This window comes from Equus przewalskii, chromosome 10 (assembly GCF_037783145.1).
Source record: "Equus przewalskii isolate Varuska chromosome 10, EquPr2, whole genome shotgun sequence".
In the NCBI taxonomy this organism is placed as follows: Eukaryota; Metazoa; Chordata; class Mammalia; order Perissodactyla; family Equidae; genus Equus; species Equus przewalskii.
The window spans coordinates 24921341-24934174 of NC_091840.1; the positions used below are offsets into that span (position 1 = coordinate 24921341).

At 50.2% G+C, this 12834-nt stretch overlaps 1 protein-coding gene across 1 annotated transcript; it reads right to left on the bottom strand.

Moving 5' to 3' along the window:
* Positions 1 to 1018: 1018 nt before the first annotated feature.
* GIP (gastric inhibitory polypeptide) lies at positions 1019 to 6465 on the bottom strand. Its single transcript, XM_008532839.2, has 6 exons — positions 6391 to 6465; positions 5415 to 5516; positions 3572 to 3718; positions 2870 to 2962; positions 2053 to 2154; positions 1019 to 1135 (listed from the first exon to the last, which is right to left on the bottom strand). Exons 2-6 carry the CDS (start codon positions 5498 to 5500, stop codon positions 1126 to 1128), a joined length of 438 nt encoding a protein of 145 aa, XP_008531061.1. The 5' UTR covers positions 5501 to 5516; positions 6391 to 6465; the 3' UTR covers positions 1019 to 1125.
* Positions 6466 to 12834: the final 6369 nt, after the last annotated feature.

The window sequence follows — 12834 nt, forward strand, 5'->3', positions numbered from 1 at the left end:
GAACTAACTTGCCAAGTCACAGACCTAGTAAGCGATTTGAATCTAGGTGTGTTTGACTCTACTAAAATATGGCTAGATCAAGGGGAGAGGGGAGGTCATCCCAGGCAAAGATAACCCACGGCAACGGGGAGAAGGAGAGACAGCCTTGCTTTCTGTGGATGTGGGGCATTGGGAGAAGGCAGCAGACCGAGGTAGGGAAGCTTTGAACACCGGAAGATAGAGGTACTGTCGTTTGGACAAACTGTCCACTTGCCTCCACCTGCACTACCATCACCCCAGTGGAAACCTGCAATCCTGCAAGAGCCTCTTCGCTGGTCTTCCTCTTCCACTTTCATCCCTGTTCATCTCAGTATAATCCTCCCTGTCATCGGTGTGATTGCTTTGGAATGCAAATAGATTTTCTCTGACCTGCCCCTGCTTAGAATCCTTCAAGGACTTGCCCTTGCACTGAGGATAAAATCCAAAAGCTTTAACATGGCCTTTAAGGCCCTGCCTCTGCCCCCTGCCAGCCTCGACTTGTGCTATTCTCTCTACTGCCCATTTTGCTGTATAAGTAATAACACTGGCTAATATTTATTAAGGGTCCCTCATCCTTTATCTGCCCATGTAAATGTCATTTCCTGAGAGGCCCTCCTGGCTCCCCACTCCATCTGGATAAGGCTTCTCTGTCCTCTCATAACACCCTAGTCTTTCTTCACATAATGTAGCATGTTATGTGACTATTAATATGTTTGTGTGTTTAAAGATTCAGGTCTGCCTCCGTCACTAGGGTGCAAACATTGAGGGAGAACCGTGTCCTGTGTCTGTCTCCGTCATTGCTGTATCCCCAGTGTTCAGCATGGTCGCTGGCTATGCTAAGTTTCCAATAAGTGTTTGCAGAATAAACAGATGAATTATCAGATGGATAAGCGCCCTATCTCCTTTTCATTGGGTGGCACGCACACACAGACAGACACACTGTTAGTGCTCAGTAGACATTTGAATAAGTTTCGACAATAGGCATAAAGATTTATTTCAGCTTAAACTTTATTGATTTGGCTTCTCTTGGGCACCCTGGAATGGGGCTGAGGCAGGAGCTGAGTAAGTGAAGGGCAGAGTCCAGTCCTGAGCTGGCTTTGGTGAGAGTCACTGAAATCTGTGGAGAGAGGAGGGGAAGTGGTGGAGAGGCGGGTCATTTTCAGCTTGGAGTCAGCGAAGTAAATTTATCTTGGCAACCAGCCATAGTTCAGTTGCTCCTACCTCCAAATTACCTTTCTAATTATAAGTATTCAAAATAAGCACAGAGAATGTTACCCACCTTCCTGTGGAGATGTTCTCATACTCTCTTCCCCATTGTTCTGGTCACCTTCCTCTCTCCTTTCTTACCCTCTTACAGGAAACTGTCACAGATTTGTTCCCTCACTCTCTCCCTAGCTTCCCAGCATCAAGGTCTTAGTGCATTTTGGATTCTGTGCCTCGGTGTCTGGTGTCTGCATCTTGAGTGGGTGTCCTGTCTCACCCGTCGGGTGCATGGCCCTCTCCATGGTATTTAGCCATCCCTTGCTTATGGGACATAATAGATTGAAGGGCTTCTTAGCTGGTGAGGTAGACTCAAGGACCATTGAGACCAGCAGTGGCTGCAGAGAAGGACAACATGCCTCCAACTATGGCGGTACCATCACTAGGAAGGTGCCATGGCACGAGGGTACAGAGGGAAAGCTGAGAATAGGATGGACAGTTCAGCTCAGGTGGGCAGGGGGATTGAGAGCAGCATCTCACCTGGAGGAAGTTTCGAAAGAAATGTAAGTAGTAATAATAGCTGCCAACATTACGAACTCTCATTACTCCACAGACGTTGCCCTCTGCTTTTTCCTTTACATTATCTTATTTAAACCCCACAATAATGCCATGAAGTGGTTAAAATAGCTCCGATTTTCATGAAAACACCAAGGTTCAGAGAGTCTAAATAATTTGCCAGTGTTTGTTGGGGTGAAGATCTGAGCATCTGCCTGACCCCAAAGCTCAAGCTTATAATCACCATGCAAGACACTCAAAGCCACCAGACTCCCCTACCTGCGCCTGTAGAGCTCCATCTGGTCCATGAGCCAGGCCAGCAGCTCTTGAATCAGTAAATCCTTTAGCAAATCTTCATCGCAGGGGTTTCTGGGCAGGGAGCTGCAAAGGGGAGAGCCTCAGGCAGGCTGTTTTAGCCTGGGCCCACCCAGGAGAGTAAATACAGGGCCTGGGATTCCAAGGGGGAACTGGGCTTGGGGGGAGGGAGTCAATACAGCTGCCTCTCAGTTATCTCAGCTTTCAAAGCCCCACCCAGATCTGTCAGCCAGGGAAATATGGGCTCTTCAATATAGGCAAAGTGGAACAAAAATCTGGTGGGAGACATCCCACGCATTCACCTCTACAAGTATCCGAGAATGAATTTCAGTAAACCCAAAAGGTGACTGGGAACATTCACTCTTTCGAGTGATCTCTGCCACAGATTCCTCTCAGAGAAAGTAACTGGTATCAGGGCTCGGGAGGGTCCCCCTGTTCCACAAACAACCTTCCTGAAGTTTGGCAGGGAAGGCAGTGCCCACGGTCTCCTTCACTGCCCCTCTCCTTGACTCAGTGACTCTGCACACGAAGTCACCAATCTTAGAAACTCTGGCCCCAAAACCCCTCCCAGGACCCCATCCTCCCTCTATTCCTCCTAGGCTTCTCCCTTAATCTCAGGCTGACCTCCAGGAGTTCAATAAAGACCCCTCTTTGAACTCTGAATGGAAGGGGATGCTTATCTCTGGGTCTTGCCCTGCTCTGGAGTCCGGGAGAGGGAACAATGAGGCAGGGGCAGCTCAGGAGGCCCCACCCTCACCCCTTCCCCTGTGGGCTGACTCACCCCTGCTGCTCCCTCTCCTCCTCCTTCTTCCTGTTGGATCGATGGGTCAGCTCTAGGGCCCGGGCCTCCCTCTGGGTGATGTTGTGTTTCCAACTGGGAAGACAAAGATTAGGAAGTGGGTGAGCCTGGGGAGACCAGATATTCTCCAGTCCAAAGACCTCCAATCTTTTGGTACCTCAACCCAAGGAGCAGAGAGTACCTCTTTCTCCACTCAACCTCCCCACCGCTTGTCTTCAGCTGCCAGTGAATAGCTTTCCAGAATGTACCATGCTGACCAAACAGTGAGGGCAGGGAAAGAGATTTGGCAAAGAGAAGGAGGAAGGATGAGGGCAGTTTATCCTATTTCCAAAGTCTGAAACAGCCACCATCAAATAGTCATTGGCAGCTGCTCAGCTCTCCCTGCCTTCATCCCCAGCCCCCTGGGGGATCCTCCGTGAGCCCCACACATTTTCCCCAACCCTTCCCCTTAGAAGAAATGGGTTGGAAGATTGCCCTAGTCCTGCCCCCAGACTGGACTGCTGCCCAAGTCAGGGTCCTGGCCAGGGCGGCCATGTTGTCCAGTTCCCCATCATCACCTAAGTGAAAGGCACCACCTGGAATTGTGCATCATGTGGCTCGTGTGGCCACATATGGTGCCTGGTCTGAACGTAGGAAGGTAGAGCCGGAGAACGGGGAACAGGAGGGAGGTGTACAATGGCTCACTCATTCTTCTTCCCCTTCTGTGCCAGCAGCCAGTTCACAAAGTCTTGTTGGCGGATCTTGTCCATGGCGATACTGTAGTCACTGATGAAAGTCCCCTCAGCATACCTGGGGGCTCGAGGTTGGGAGTCACTGACCTTAGTCTGGAATCTGAGAGGCAGGGAGAGATAGAAACCAGGACTCCATGGAAGGGGGAGGGGGTGCAAGGAATCACAATGCCAGGGTAAATGATTGTCCCTGACAGGAGGCTGACATTTGAAAACAAACCAGCCCATTTGTTGGGAGTCAGTTTTTATAGGGACACTCTCTTGTCTATGCATCAAGACCCTAGGACTTTAGGACTTTATCTTTAACTCAAGGGCCTACTTCCTGCATCCTCCATGTATGTGGCTCTGGCTTCTGGACAGAGCGGGATCAGGGCTCCCCGTCATCCCAAAGGACTGAATCTTGGTTCCCTCCTTTACTCCTCTTGCCCTGGCCATACCTGACTCAGTTCTTTGCTTCCCAGTCAGCACTTCAATGTCTCAGGCCCTCTCTAAGCCCTTTAGTACATGACCCAGTTTAATCCTCAGAATACCTCTAGGAGGTAGACACTATTTATGTCCCCTCCCCCTTTTTTTTTTTTTTTTCCAGAAAGATTAGCCCTGAGCTAACTACTGCCAGTCCACCTCTTTTTGCTGAGGAAGCCTGTCCCTGAGCTAACATCCGTGCCCATCTTCCTCTACTTTATATGTGGGACGCCTACCACAGCATGGCGTGCCAAGCAGTGCCATGTCTGCAGCCGGGATCCGAACCGGCGAACCCCGGGCCGCTGAGAATCGGAGCGCGCGCACTTAACTGCTGCGCCACCGGACCGGCCCCTATATCCCCTTTTTGTGAATGAGGAAACCAAGGTGCAGAGAGATTAACTTAGCACATGGTGTAGGTGGCAGATTCAGAATTTACCCCCAGGCAGTCTGGGCCCAGGTGTATACTCTCAACTTCTACATGATGTTGTCTCTCCTTGCACATGGCTCTGACGGCCATATTTACATAGCTGAATTTACACGGGCATATGGCTTATCCTGGCATCTGAGAAAGCCCAACTCTTTACTCACACAAGTCTCTTTTGGTCCCTCAAAAGACAGACAGAGCCCCCTGCTGTATTCACTCATAATACTCCCTGCTTTTCCTCACAGTACTCGTGATGGTTTGCAACTCGCGTCCATCATTCTTTCTCTGTTCTCCCCTTGGGCTTAGACGCTCGTGAGGGCAGGAAGTCTTTGTGGTCCACTCTTTGCAAATATCGCCTGTGCCTGTCACACAGGAGGCCCTCCATAAAATTCGATCAAAGGTGGGGGCCGGCCCGATGGCACAGCGGTAGAGTGCCCACGTTCTGCTTTTGCGGCCCCGGGTTTGCTGGTTTGGATGCCAGGTGCGGACATGGCACAGCTTGGCAAGCCATGCTGCGGCAGGCGTCTCACATATAAAGTAGAGGAAGATGGGAATGGATGTTAGCTCAGGGCCAGTCTTCCTTTAAAAAAAAAAAAATTGATCAGATGTATGCATAAATGAGTGGTTAAGGCTTTCTTTAGGGAGGGAGATGCTGTCATCTATTCCAGACACTTAACCACTGAGAAGTCCTTCTCGAGATCTAACCACAGTCTCTCTGGCTGCAAGAGTAGCTCGTAATAAATACTCTCTGGTTCTGTCCTCACTCTGTACTCAGACTGCTGGCAGGTTTTCCATTGAGCTTCTTTCCTTTTGGCTTGGGGTTCCTCCCTTTCTCACTTCCTTCTTGAAAACCAGAACCCAGTCACCTCCCCAGTCCCCTTCCCTGCGGGTGACCGACCCCCCTCACCCCTACCTGGCGTGACCCTCTTCCTTCTCTCCTAGCACCACTGCCAGGAACAGGGACACCAGCAGCAGAGAGAGGGTCTTCATGGCCACCATCTTCTAGCGGTAACTCCTGAGATAAGAAAAAAAAGGACCAGGCTGAGGTGGAAGCACCATGCTGAGGGAGCAGCCAGCGTGGCGGCGCATTGCTGGCGCCTCAGAGCCTGTGAGGGTTCTGAAAGCTGGGGGCCACTGAGCCCTGGGGGCTGGAGCTTTTCTAAGAGGCTGGAGCAACACCTTGGGGAGGGTGGGAGGCTTTAGAGTTAGCGTCTAGAAGGGACACGGAGCCTGGCCAAGAGGTGAACCTGCTTTTGTTTTGTTTTGCAGTGGAGTCTGAGTCGGGTGGGAGGAGGGCAGTGGGGGAGGGATCCAGGCAGGAGAAAGCAGCGAACACCTGTGTGCCTGGACAGACACCCCCCCCTCCCTTCCCAGCTCCAGTGGCGAGACATCACAGGCATGTGGTTTGGCAAGATTCTCCCCTCAGAGCCCTCCAAATTTCATACCAGCCAGCCTCCTGCTCTCAAGTGGGCTGTCACTTAATGCATCACAGCCCTCTTGCCCTCAGTGAAAACGGCACGTGGGACCATCCCACTCTCTCCTTCTCAGGCTTCACTATCTCGACTCAGGGAGGTTCTTCCTGAAGTCTGACCCTTCCACCGAGGGCTTGCCCCGTTTCATCCAGGGGGTCTTTGGTAGAGATGAAGAGCAGGGAGGAAGCTTCCTCCCAAGCCCTGGAAACCAAAACCAGATCTAGAGATGTGCGGGCTGCAAGACCCCATCTTCCTGCCTTTGTCATCTGCATGGTGGAGGAACCGTCAGAGCCACCCTCTTGTTTCCTACATAGAAGAAGAGCACGTGAGATGCATGGGTGCTGAGCATCGCAGCGGGGCCCAGATCCGCCTCCTCTCCAGCATCTCGTCCATCCCCTGTCCTGGCTTTCCTCTTACCAGGCTCCCTTTCTGGCTCTTCCAGAAGAAGGACAGGGCAGGGGAGTCTCTTCCTCCTACCTTCTGGCCCTTCAGAGTCCGTCTCAAGAAAGTCTGCTGCTGCTCCTTTATATCCAGGCATCACTGACCTGCTGATTAGCCTAAAAGCATCTTATCTCAAGAAATTAAGCCCACAGCTCCCGCCACATTAAGTCCATTTGACACGTAATAAAGTTGTCCTTTCCACCTGAACTGTGCTAATTGGTGATTAACATTTGGGTATCTCCAGCTGCTGCCTGGGGGCTGTCCTGGGTAGGGTACCTTAGTGCCCCCTCTCTTCTTCCTCCTTCTCTCTTCTGGGCACAGGGCCCAGTGCTCTCCCATCCCCCACTTCCTTTATAGGTGGCCTCAGTTAGAGAAGATGCCCTTGGGGAGAGCAGAGTTGGGCAGGGTGGCACTAGCTGGGAGAGGGGCACTCTTGTAGGCAATGGGCTCCTCCTGGGTCAGAGAGAGTGGGGCCAGAGCAGTTTGAACCCCAGCTCTGGATAGTGACCTGGGGCTTTGGCAATGCGGCAATGTCCCCATAGTGATATGCAGGGTGTGTCCTGGGTGGCTGAGGAAAGGGGTGAGAGAGAGAGGGCAGAGGGCTGAGAGCACATGAAGACTGAGGGCTTCTTGGTGGCAGCTTGGGCAACTGAGAACTTCCACTCAAGCTGTCTCCCTGCTTAGGGGCAGGCAGAGCAGGGAAAGAGGCGCGTTTGCACCCTGGGCACTGGGGAGAAGGTGGGGCAGCTACAGCTCTATCTGGAAAGATTTATGAGGCTCAAGGCTCTCACCTCAAGTGCCTGACGCTCTATATGAGAGAAGTGTCTGGTCCTGTCTCTGCCATCAGGCTGGGGACTCCTGAGGTCATGCTGTGCCTCCCCGTCAGAGGGGAGGACTCTCCACGGCAAGGGCTTTGTCTCCCTGAACAGGCTGGGGGCTCTCTGAGATCAGGGTGTAAGACTGGGGCTGCATCTTCTCCATCACACAGAGGCTCCCTGAGGCTGACGGCCACGTCTGCACCCTCAGACTGGAGGCTCCCAGAGGGGCTCCTTCACCTTCCTCTGGGTACACAGCACATGGCTCCGTCCCCGGGGCTCTCAGTCAGGAAGGGGCAGGCGCAGACCACATTTCTGGCAGACAGACCCCCAAGGCCTCCTTCCCAGGCTCTCCCTTCTCCACTTGCCAGGGGTACTTTGAACTACAACCAACCAAGCTCCTGCTGTGCCTATTAGCTCCAGGGGCTAATAAAGGCCACTTTCCTTTCCAGGTGAACTCCCCAGTCTGGGAGCAGCTCCAGCATGAAATTAAGTGTGTGTGTGGGATGAGAGGTAACCAGACCAGGGGAGCAACTCACCTCTGCTTCCTAGAAACCTCCCCGCCTACCACCCATTTTTCACCATCTAGAAAAACTTCTTTCTGGGCAAGCTTTCCAAATTCCATCTCCCAGCTATCAATGGGCAGACATTAGACATCAATTCAGATTTGGCCTCCAAAGACGTGATGCCTGCTTTCGATCTTGTTTCCTGGTGAGTAACACAGTTAATAGGCTCAGAAGGATTTGTGTCAAAACCTGGGCACCCCTGCCTGGAGGCACAGGGTTTCCAAGAAGAACGGACGTCATTCCCTGAGACCCCTAATTCTGCTGCCAAACCAGAGTCGAGGAAGCTTCTGTGATGGGTCCTGGCAGCCTGACCTGCTGCCTGATGCTCTCGGGATTTGTTTTGGGGTGGGCTGCTCAGTTGTATTTTAAATCCCCACCCCACCGCCTCTTCAGGGGGACCGCTCTACCACCCCCCTCCCTGTTTCCCTTTGATCTTTGGCTCCCATGCTGTGCAGTGGACAGACTAGGGAGAATGTGGCCTGGGCCCCAGGGTGGGGAGGGAGGGATGTGGGGAGGACCTGGGAAGGAGATCAGAGAAGATGCCAAACTCCCAGGGAAGCCCACAGGCCCCCCTCAGGGCATGTTGGGACGTCGGAGGTGGGGTGGGGAGAATGGAAAAGACGGCCTTGGGAAGTTTCTGAGTATCAGAGCCTGCTGGACTTGATCAAAATAGTTCAATAAATCCAACTGGCACCTCGACCAGAGCATCCACGCCACGGTGAGAAGTGCCCTGGTCCACAGAATCCAGCGCAGTGCAGGGGTGGAGCAGGGAGGGGAGGCTCAGGAGGTGGCAGAGCCTCAGTCCACGGCGGAGAATTTCCAGGATGAGAGGAGTCAGGGAGGACACAGGGATGGGGAGGCAGGAGGGCACCTCCAAGCAGCCGGAAGCCCAGATGCGAAGACTGATGGCCCAGACATGTGGAGTGTTTGGTTTGGGCGGTATCTAAGGAGCCATGGAAGTCAGGGATCAGTGTGGGAAGCAGGTGAGGGCAGCGCTGTTGCAAGAGAACCCAGGCTCCCTCTTGCCAGACCCTTGTGGCTTCTGAGTCGAGGCCCCAGGTTGAGAACTGGAAGGAAGAGCAGAAGAGCCTTTAGGGCTAGTTGGCTCTCCCAGTTCATGGCGGTGACTCACCACCCCCAGGGCCCACAGGGCCATTGCAGACATTCCAGGCCCAGCTCTGCAGCCAGGCCAGGGTGACTCAGAAGGCTGGCTGCAGTCTCCCTGCCGTGGACTCTGCTTCAGAAGTTCACTTGGTCTTCAAGCTCACCGGCTGACTCAGAAAGCAGACATCCCTCTCTCATCTCCCTGGCACCGGGTGGCAGATTTGCAGTTGTCCCCCTTTATCCGAAGTTTCACTTTTCACGGTTTCAATTACTCTCAGTCTCAATTACCCAGGGTCAACTGCAATCTGAAAAAATTAAATGGAAAATTCCAGAAATAATTCTTAAGTTTTAAATTGCACACCATTCTGAGGAGCATGATGAAATCTCAAGTTGTCCTGCTTGGTTGTGCCCAGGATGTGAATCATCCTTTTGTCCAATGTGTCCAGGTTGTGTATGCCACCCACCTGGTAGTCACTTAGTAGCCCTCTTGGTTATCAGACTGACTGTGGAGGTATCATAGTACTTGTGTTTAAGTAACCCTTACTTCACTTAATAATGGCCCCAAAGCGCCATCAATCTCTTACTGTGCCTAATTTATAAATTAAACTTTATGGTAGGTATGTATGTATAGGAAAAAACATAGCCTGTATAGTGTTTGGTACTGGCCGTGGTTTCAGGCATCCACTGGGGGTCTTGGAATGTATCCCTCGCAGATAAGGGGGGCTACTGTATTCTTCTCCTCCTGCAGAGGAAACAAGAGATGACCAAACCTTGACAAACTTACTGAGTCATCTGGTCTACCCTGATTCCTAGAAGGACTCCATCCAGCTTTTCTCCCCAGTCACATCACGAGCATGGGCATGGTCCCAAACATTTTTGCCTACCCCAGCACTTAGTACCACTCAGGTCAAGAGAGATACATTCCAGAGGATCTTCAAGAAAAAATACACTACCTACAGCCTCTTCTGGCCATCTGCAGCAAGGGATCAGCTTGGAAGTCCCCTCTCTGTTCTAACCCCAATCCCTCTCCCCGTTTTCAAAAGCTATTTTGTCCGCTTTTGTTTGTCAAGAAAAGAGCTCAGCCCTTAGTAGTTGCAGCCTAATCCGTGGGAGGAGAACTGCAGTGAAGAGTTAGGGCTGCGAGGGGGCAGCCACAAGGTGCTTGGTTCAGCTACAAGGTGTTGGATGTTTCCTCTACACCAGTTAGAGAATTGGTGGTGCATTTAGGATAAAAGGCCAAAGGGCTGGGCCTCCCAGACAGTGAGCAGCGTTCCTGAGCTCCTCTTTCTCCCAGGTGGGAGCACCTCCCAGGGAAAGGAAGAGAGGGGTGAGAAGGGAGGGCTTTGCCTGCCTTTTCCTTGCATGTGCACATGAAGGACAGAGCAGTTTCCGGGGTCCCCAGTGAACCCCACCCCCATTCCTGCAATGGGTACGGGGACTCCAGAAAGGCACCCCTCATTATTTGGATTAGAGAGTAGCCTGGTGGGGTGGAGAGAGGAGTGGAGGATTCAAGCCCCAGCTCCACCTGCCCACCACTCCCCAGGTTATGTTTGGCTTTGGGCAAAGCCCTCATCCACTCTGAGCTTTAGCTTGCCCGTCTCTAAATTGGGGAGAAGAAAACACAATCTGCCCTTCTTACCTCATAGTAAGTGTGAAGTTAGTGTCTTGTTAACATGAAGGCATCCTGGGGGGTGAGTTGGCTGGTAGTATTCTCTGGAACATCTCCTCCACCTCACACTATGGTGAGAAAGAAATAAGATGAAATAATAAAGCCAGGCTGACCCAGCCCCGCCCCTGACAGGAAGGCTGTGAAATTCCCTATAAGGGGTGAGGACTCTGGAGACAGACCCAGCAATGCATACTCGTGGGGTGACCTAGAGTGACAGGCTCTTTCTGTGCTTCAGTGTGCCTTTCTGTAAAATGGGGAATGTGGTAGTTCCGATCTCAAAGAATTGATTGGGGAAACACAGATACTTAGAAGATATATTATGTTACATTGTATCTTGATACATTAGTTATCTTTTGCTGTGTAACAAAATTACTCCAAATTTTTGCAGCTTAAAACCGTTAATGTTTATTATCTCACACAGTTTCTGAGGATCAGGAATCTGGGAGTGCCTTAGCCGGGTGGTTTGGCGCAGGGTCTCTGATGAAGTCGCAGTCAGCTGTTGGCTGAGCTACAGTCCCAGAAGACTTGTCTGGGGCTGTGGGTCACCTGCCAAGCTTACTCACGTGGCTGGAGGCTGGAGTTCCTCACCATGCAGACCTCTCCATAGGGCTGCTCACCACGTGGCTTATTCCCTGAGAGCGAAGATATGCACCCGAGATGAAGGCCTGATTAAAACCTAAATCCAGAAGTGACATACTGTCACCTCAGCTATATGCCATTGGTCACACAGACCAACCCTGGTATGATGTGGGAGGGACTACACAAGGCTGTGAATACTAGGTGGCTGGGATCATTGGGGGCCACTCAAAGTTGGCTACCATCTACATAATCAGCCCTAGAAAATGTTGACCACTATTGTCATTATTACAGAAGATGCTAGATTCATTAAAGATTTCTTTTCATTGTCATAAACTCTGGCATTTAATACCTGTTTATACTTATCTCAGTCCCCTTCTCTCTATAAGACTGGGGACCGATATGATTTTAGATACTGAAGACAGAAAAAACAAGTAATTTCTCTAATATTCTACAAAGAAAAGCAGAGTACAAATATCAGACTGAGTTGCTTTCCAAAAGCGTACTTGCTGGTTAGGCAGCAAATACTTCATGGGACAGACTTATACTCAAAAATGTTTTTAGGGGCCAGCCTGTTGGCGCAGTGGTTAAGTTCGCATGTTCCGCTTTGGCGGCCCAGGGTTCGCTGGTTCGGATCCGGAGTACAGGCACGGCACCACTTGGCAAGCCATGCTGCGATAGGCATCCCACATATAAAGTAGAGGAAGATGGGTACAGATGTTAGCTCAGGGCCAGTCTTCCTCAGCAAAAAGAGGAGGATTGGCAGCAGATGTTAGCTCAGGGCTAATCCCCCTCCTCCTCCAAAAAAAAGTTTTTAAATTGTTGTTTATCTGACATTCAAATTTAACTGAGTATCCTATATTGTTACTTGCCAAATCTGGCAACCCTACCTGGAAAATTTTTAAAAATTCCAATGCCTCAGTACCCAGAGACTCCGATGTCATTAGTCTGCAGATTTTTAAAACCTTTCATTTGGAAATAATTTAAAACTTACAGGGAAGTTGCAAAAATAATACAGGGAACTCCAACATACACACAAATTTACCGACTTGTACCATTTTGCCACTTTTGTTGTATAATTCTATTATCTATCTTCTAAACATTTGAGAGTAGATTATATACATCATGCTCCTTTACCATTTAATATTTTCATGTATATTTCCTAAGAACAAGGATATTCACTCATACAACCTCAATAAGTATAATTATGAAATTCAAGAAATTTAACTTTGATATAAGGCATATAGTCTATATTACAATTCTTTACAATTATTGTCCCAATAATGTCCTTTTGGGTATTTCCCCTCCATTATTAGATCCAGTCCAGGATTATGTATTCATTTAATTGTCATGCCCCTTTTATTCTCCTTTAGTCAGTTTCTCAGCCTTTCTTTGTCTTTCATGGTACTGACTTTTTAAAGAGTATATATTGCAGAATGTTTTTCAATTTCCGTTTGTTGGATGTTTCTTCTAGATTAGATTCAGGTTGTGCATCCCGGTCAGAATACTAGAAAAATGAAACTGTGTCCTTTTCAAAGTATTGCCCTTGGAGGAACAAGATGTCTACCTGCCCATGATTGATGATAATTTTGATCACTTGGTCAAAGTTTGGTTGGATTTCCCACTGTACAGTTACTATTTTTATCCTTATAACTAATAAGCAATCTACAGGGAGATACTCTAAAACAAT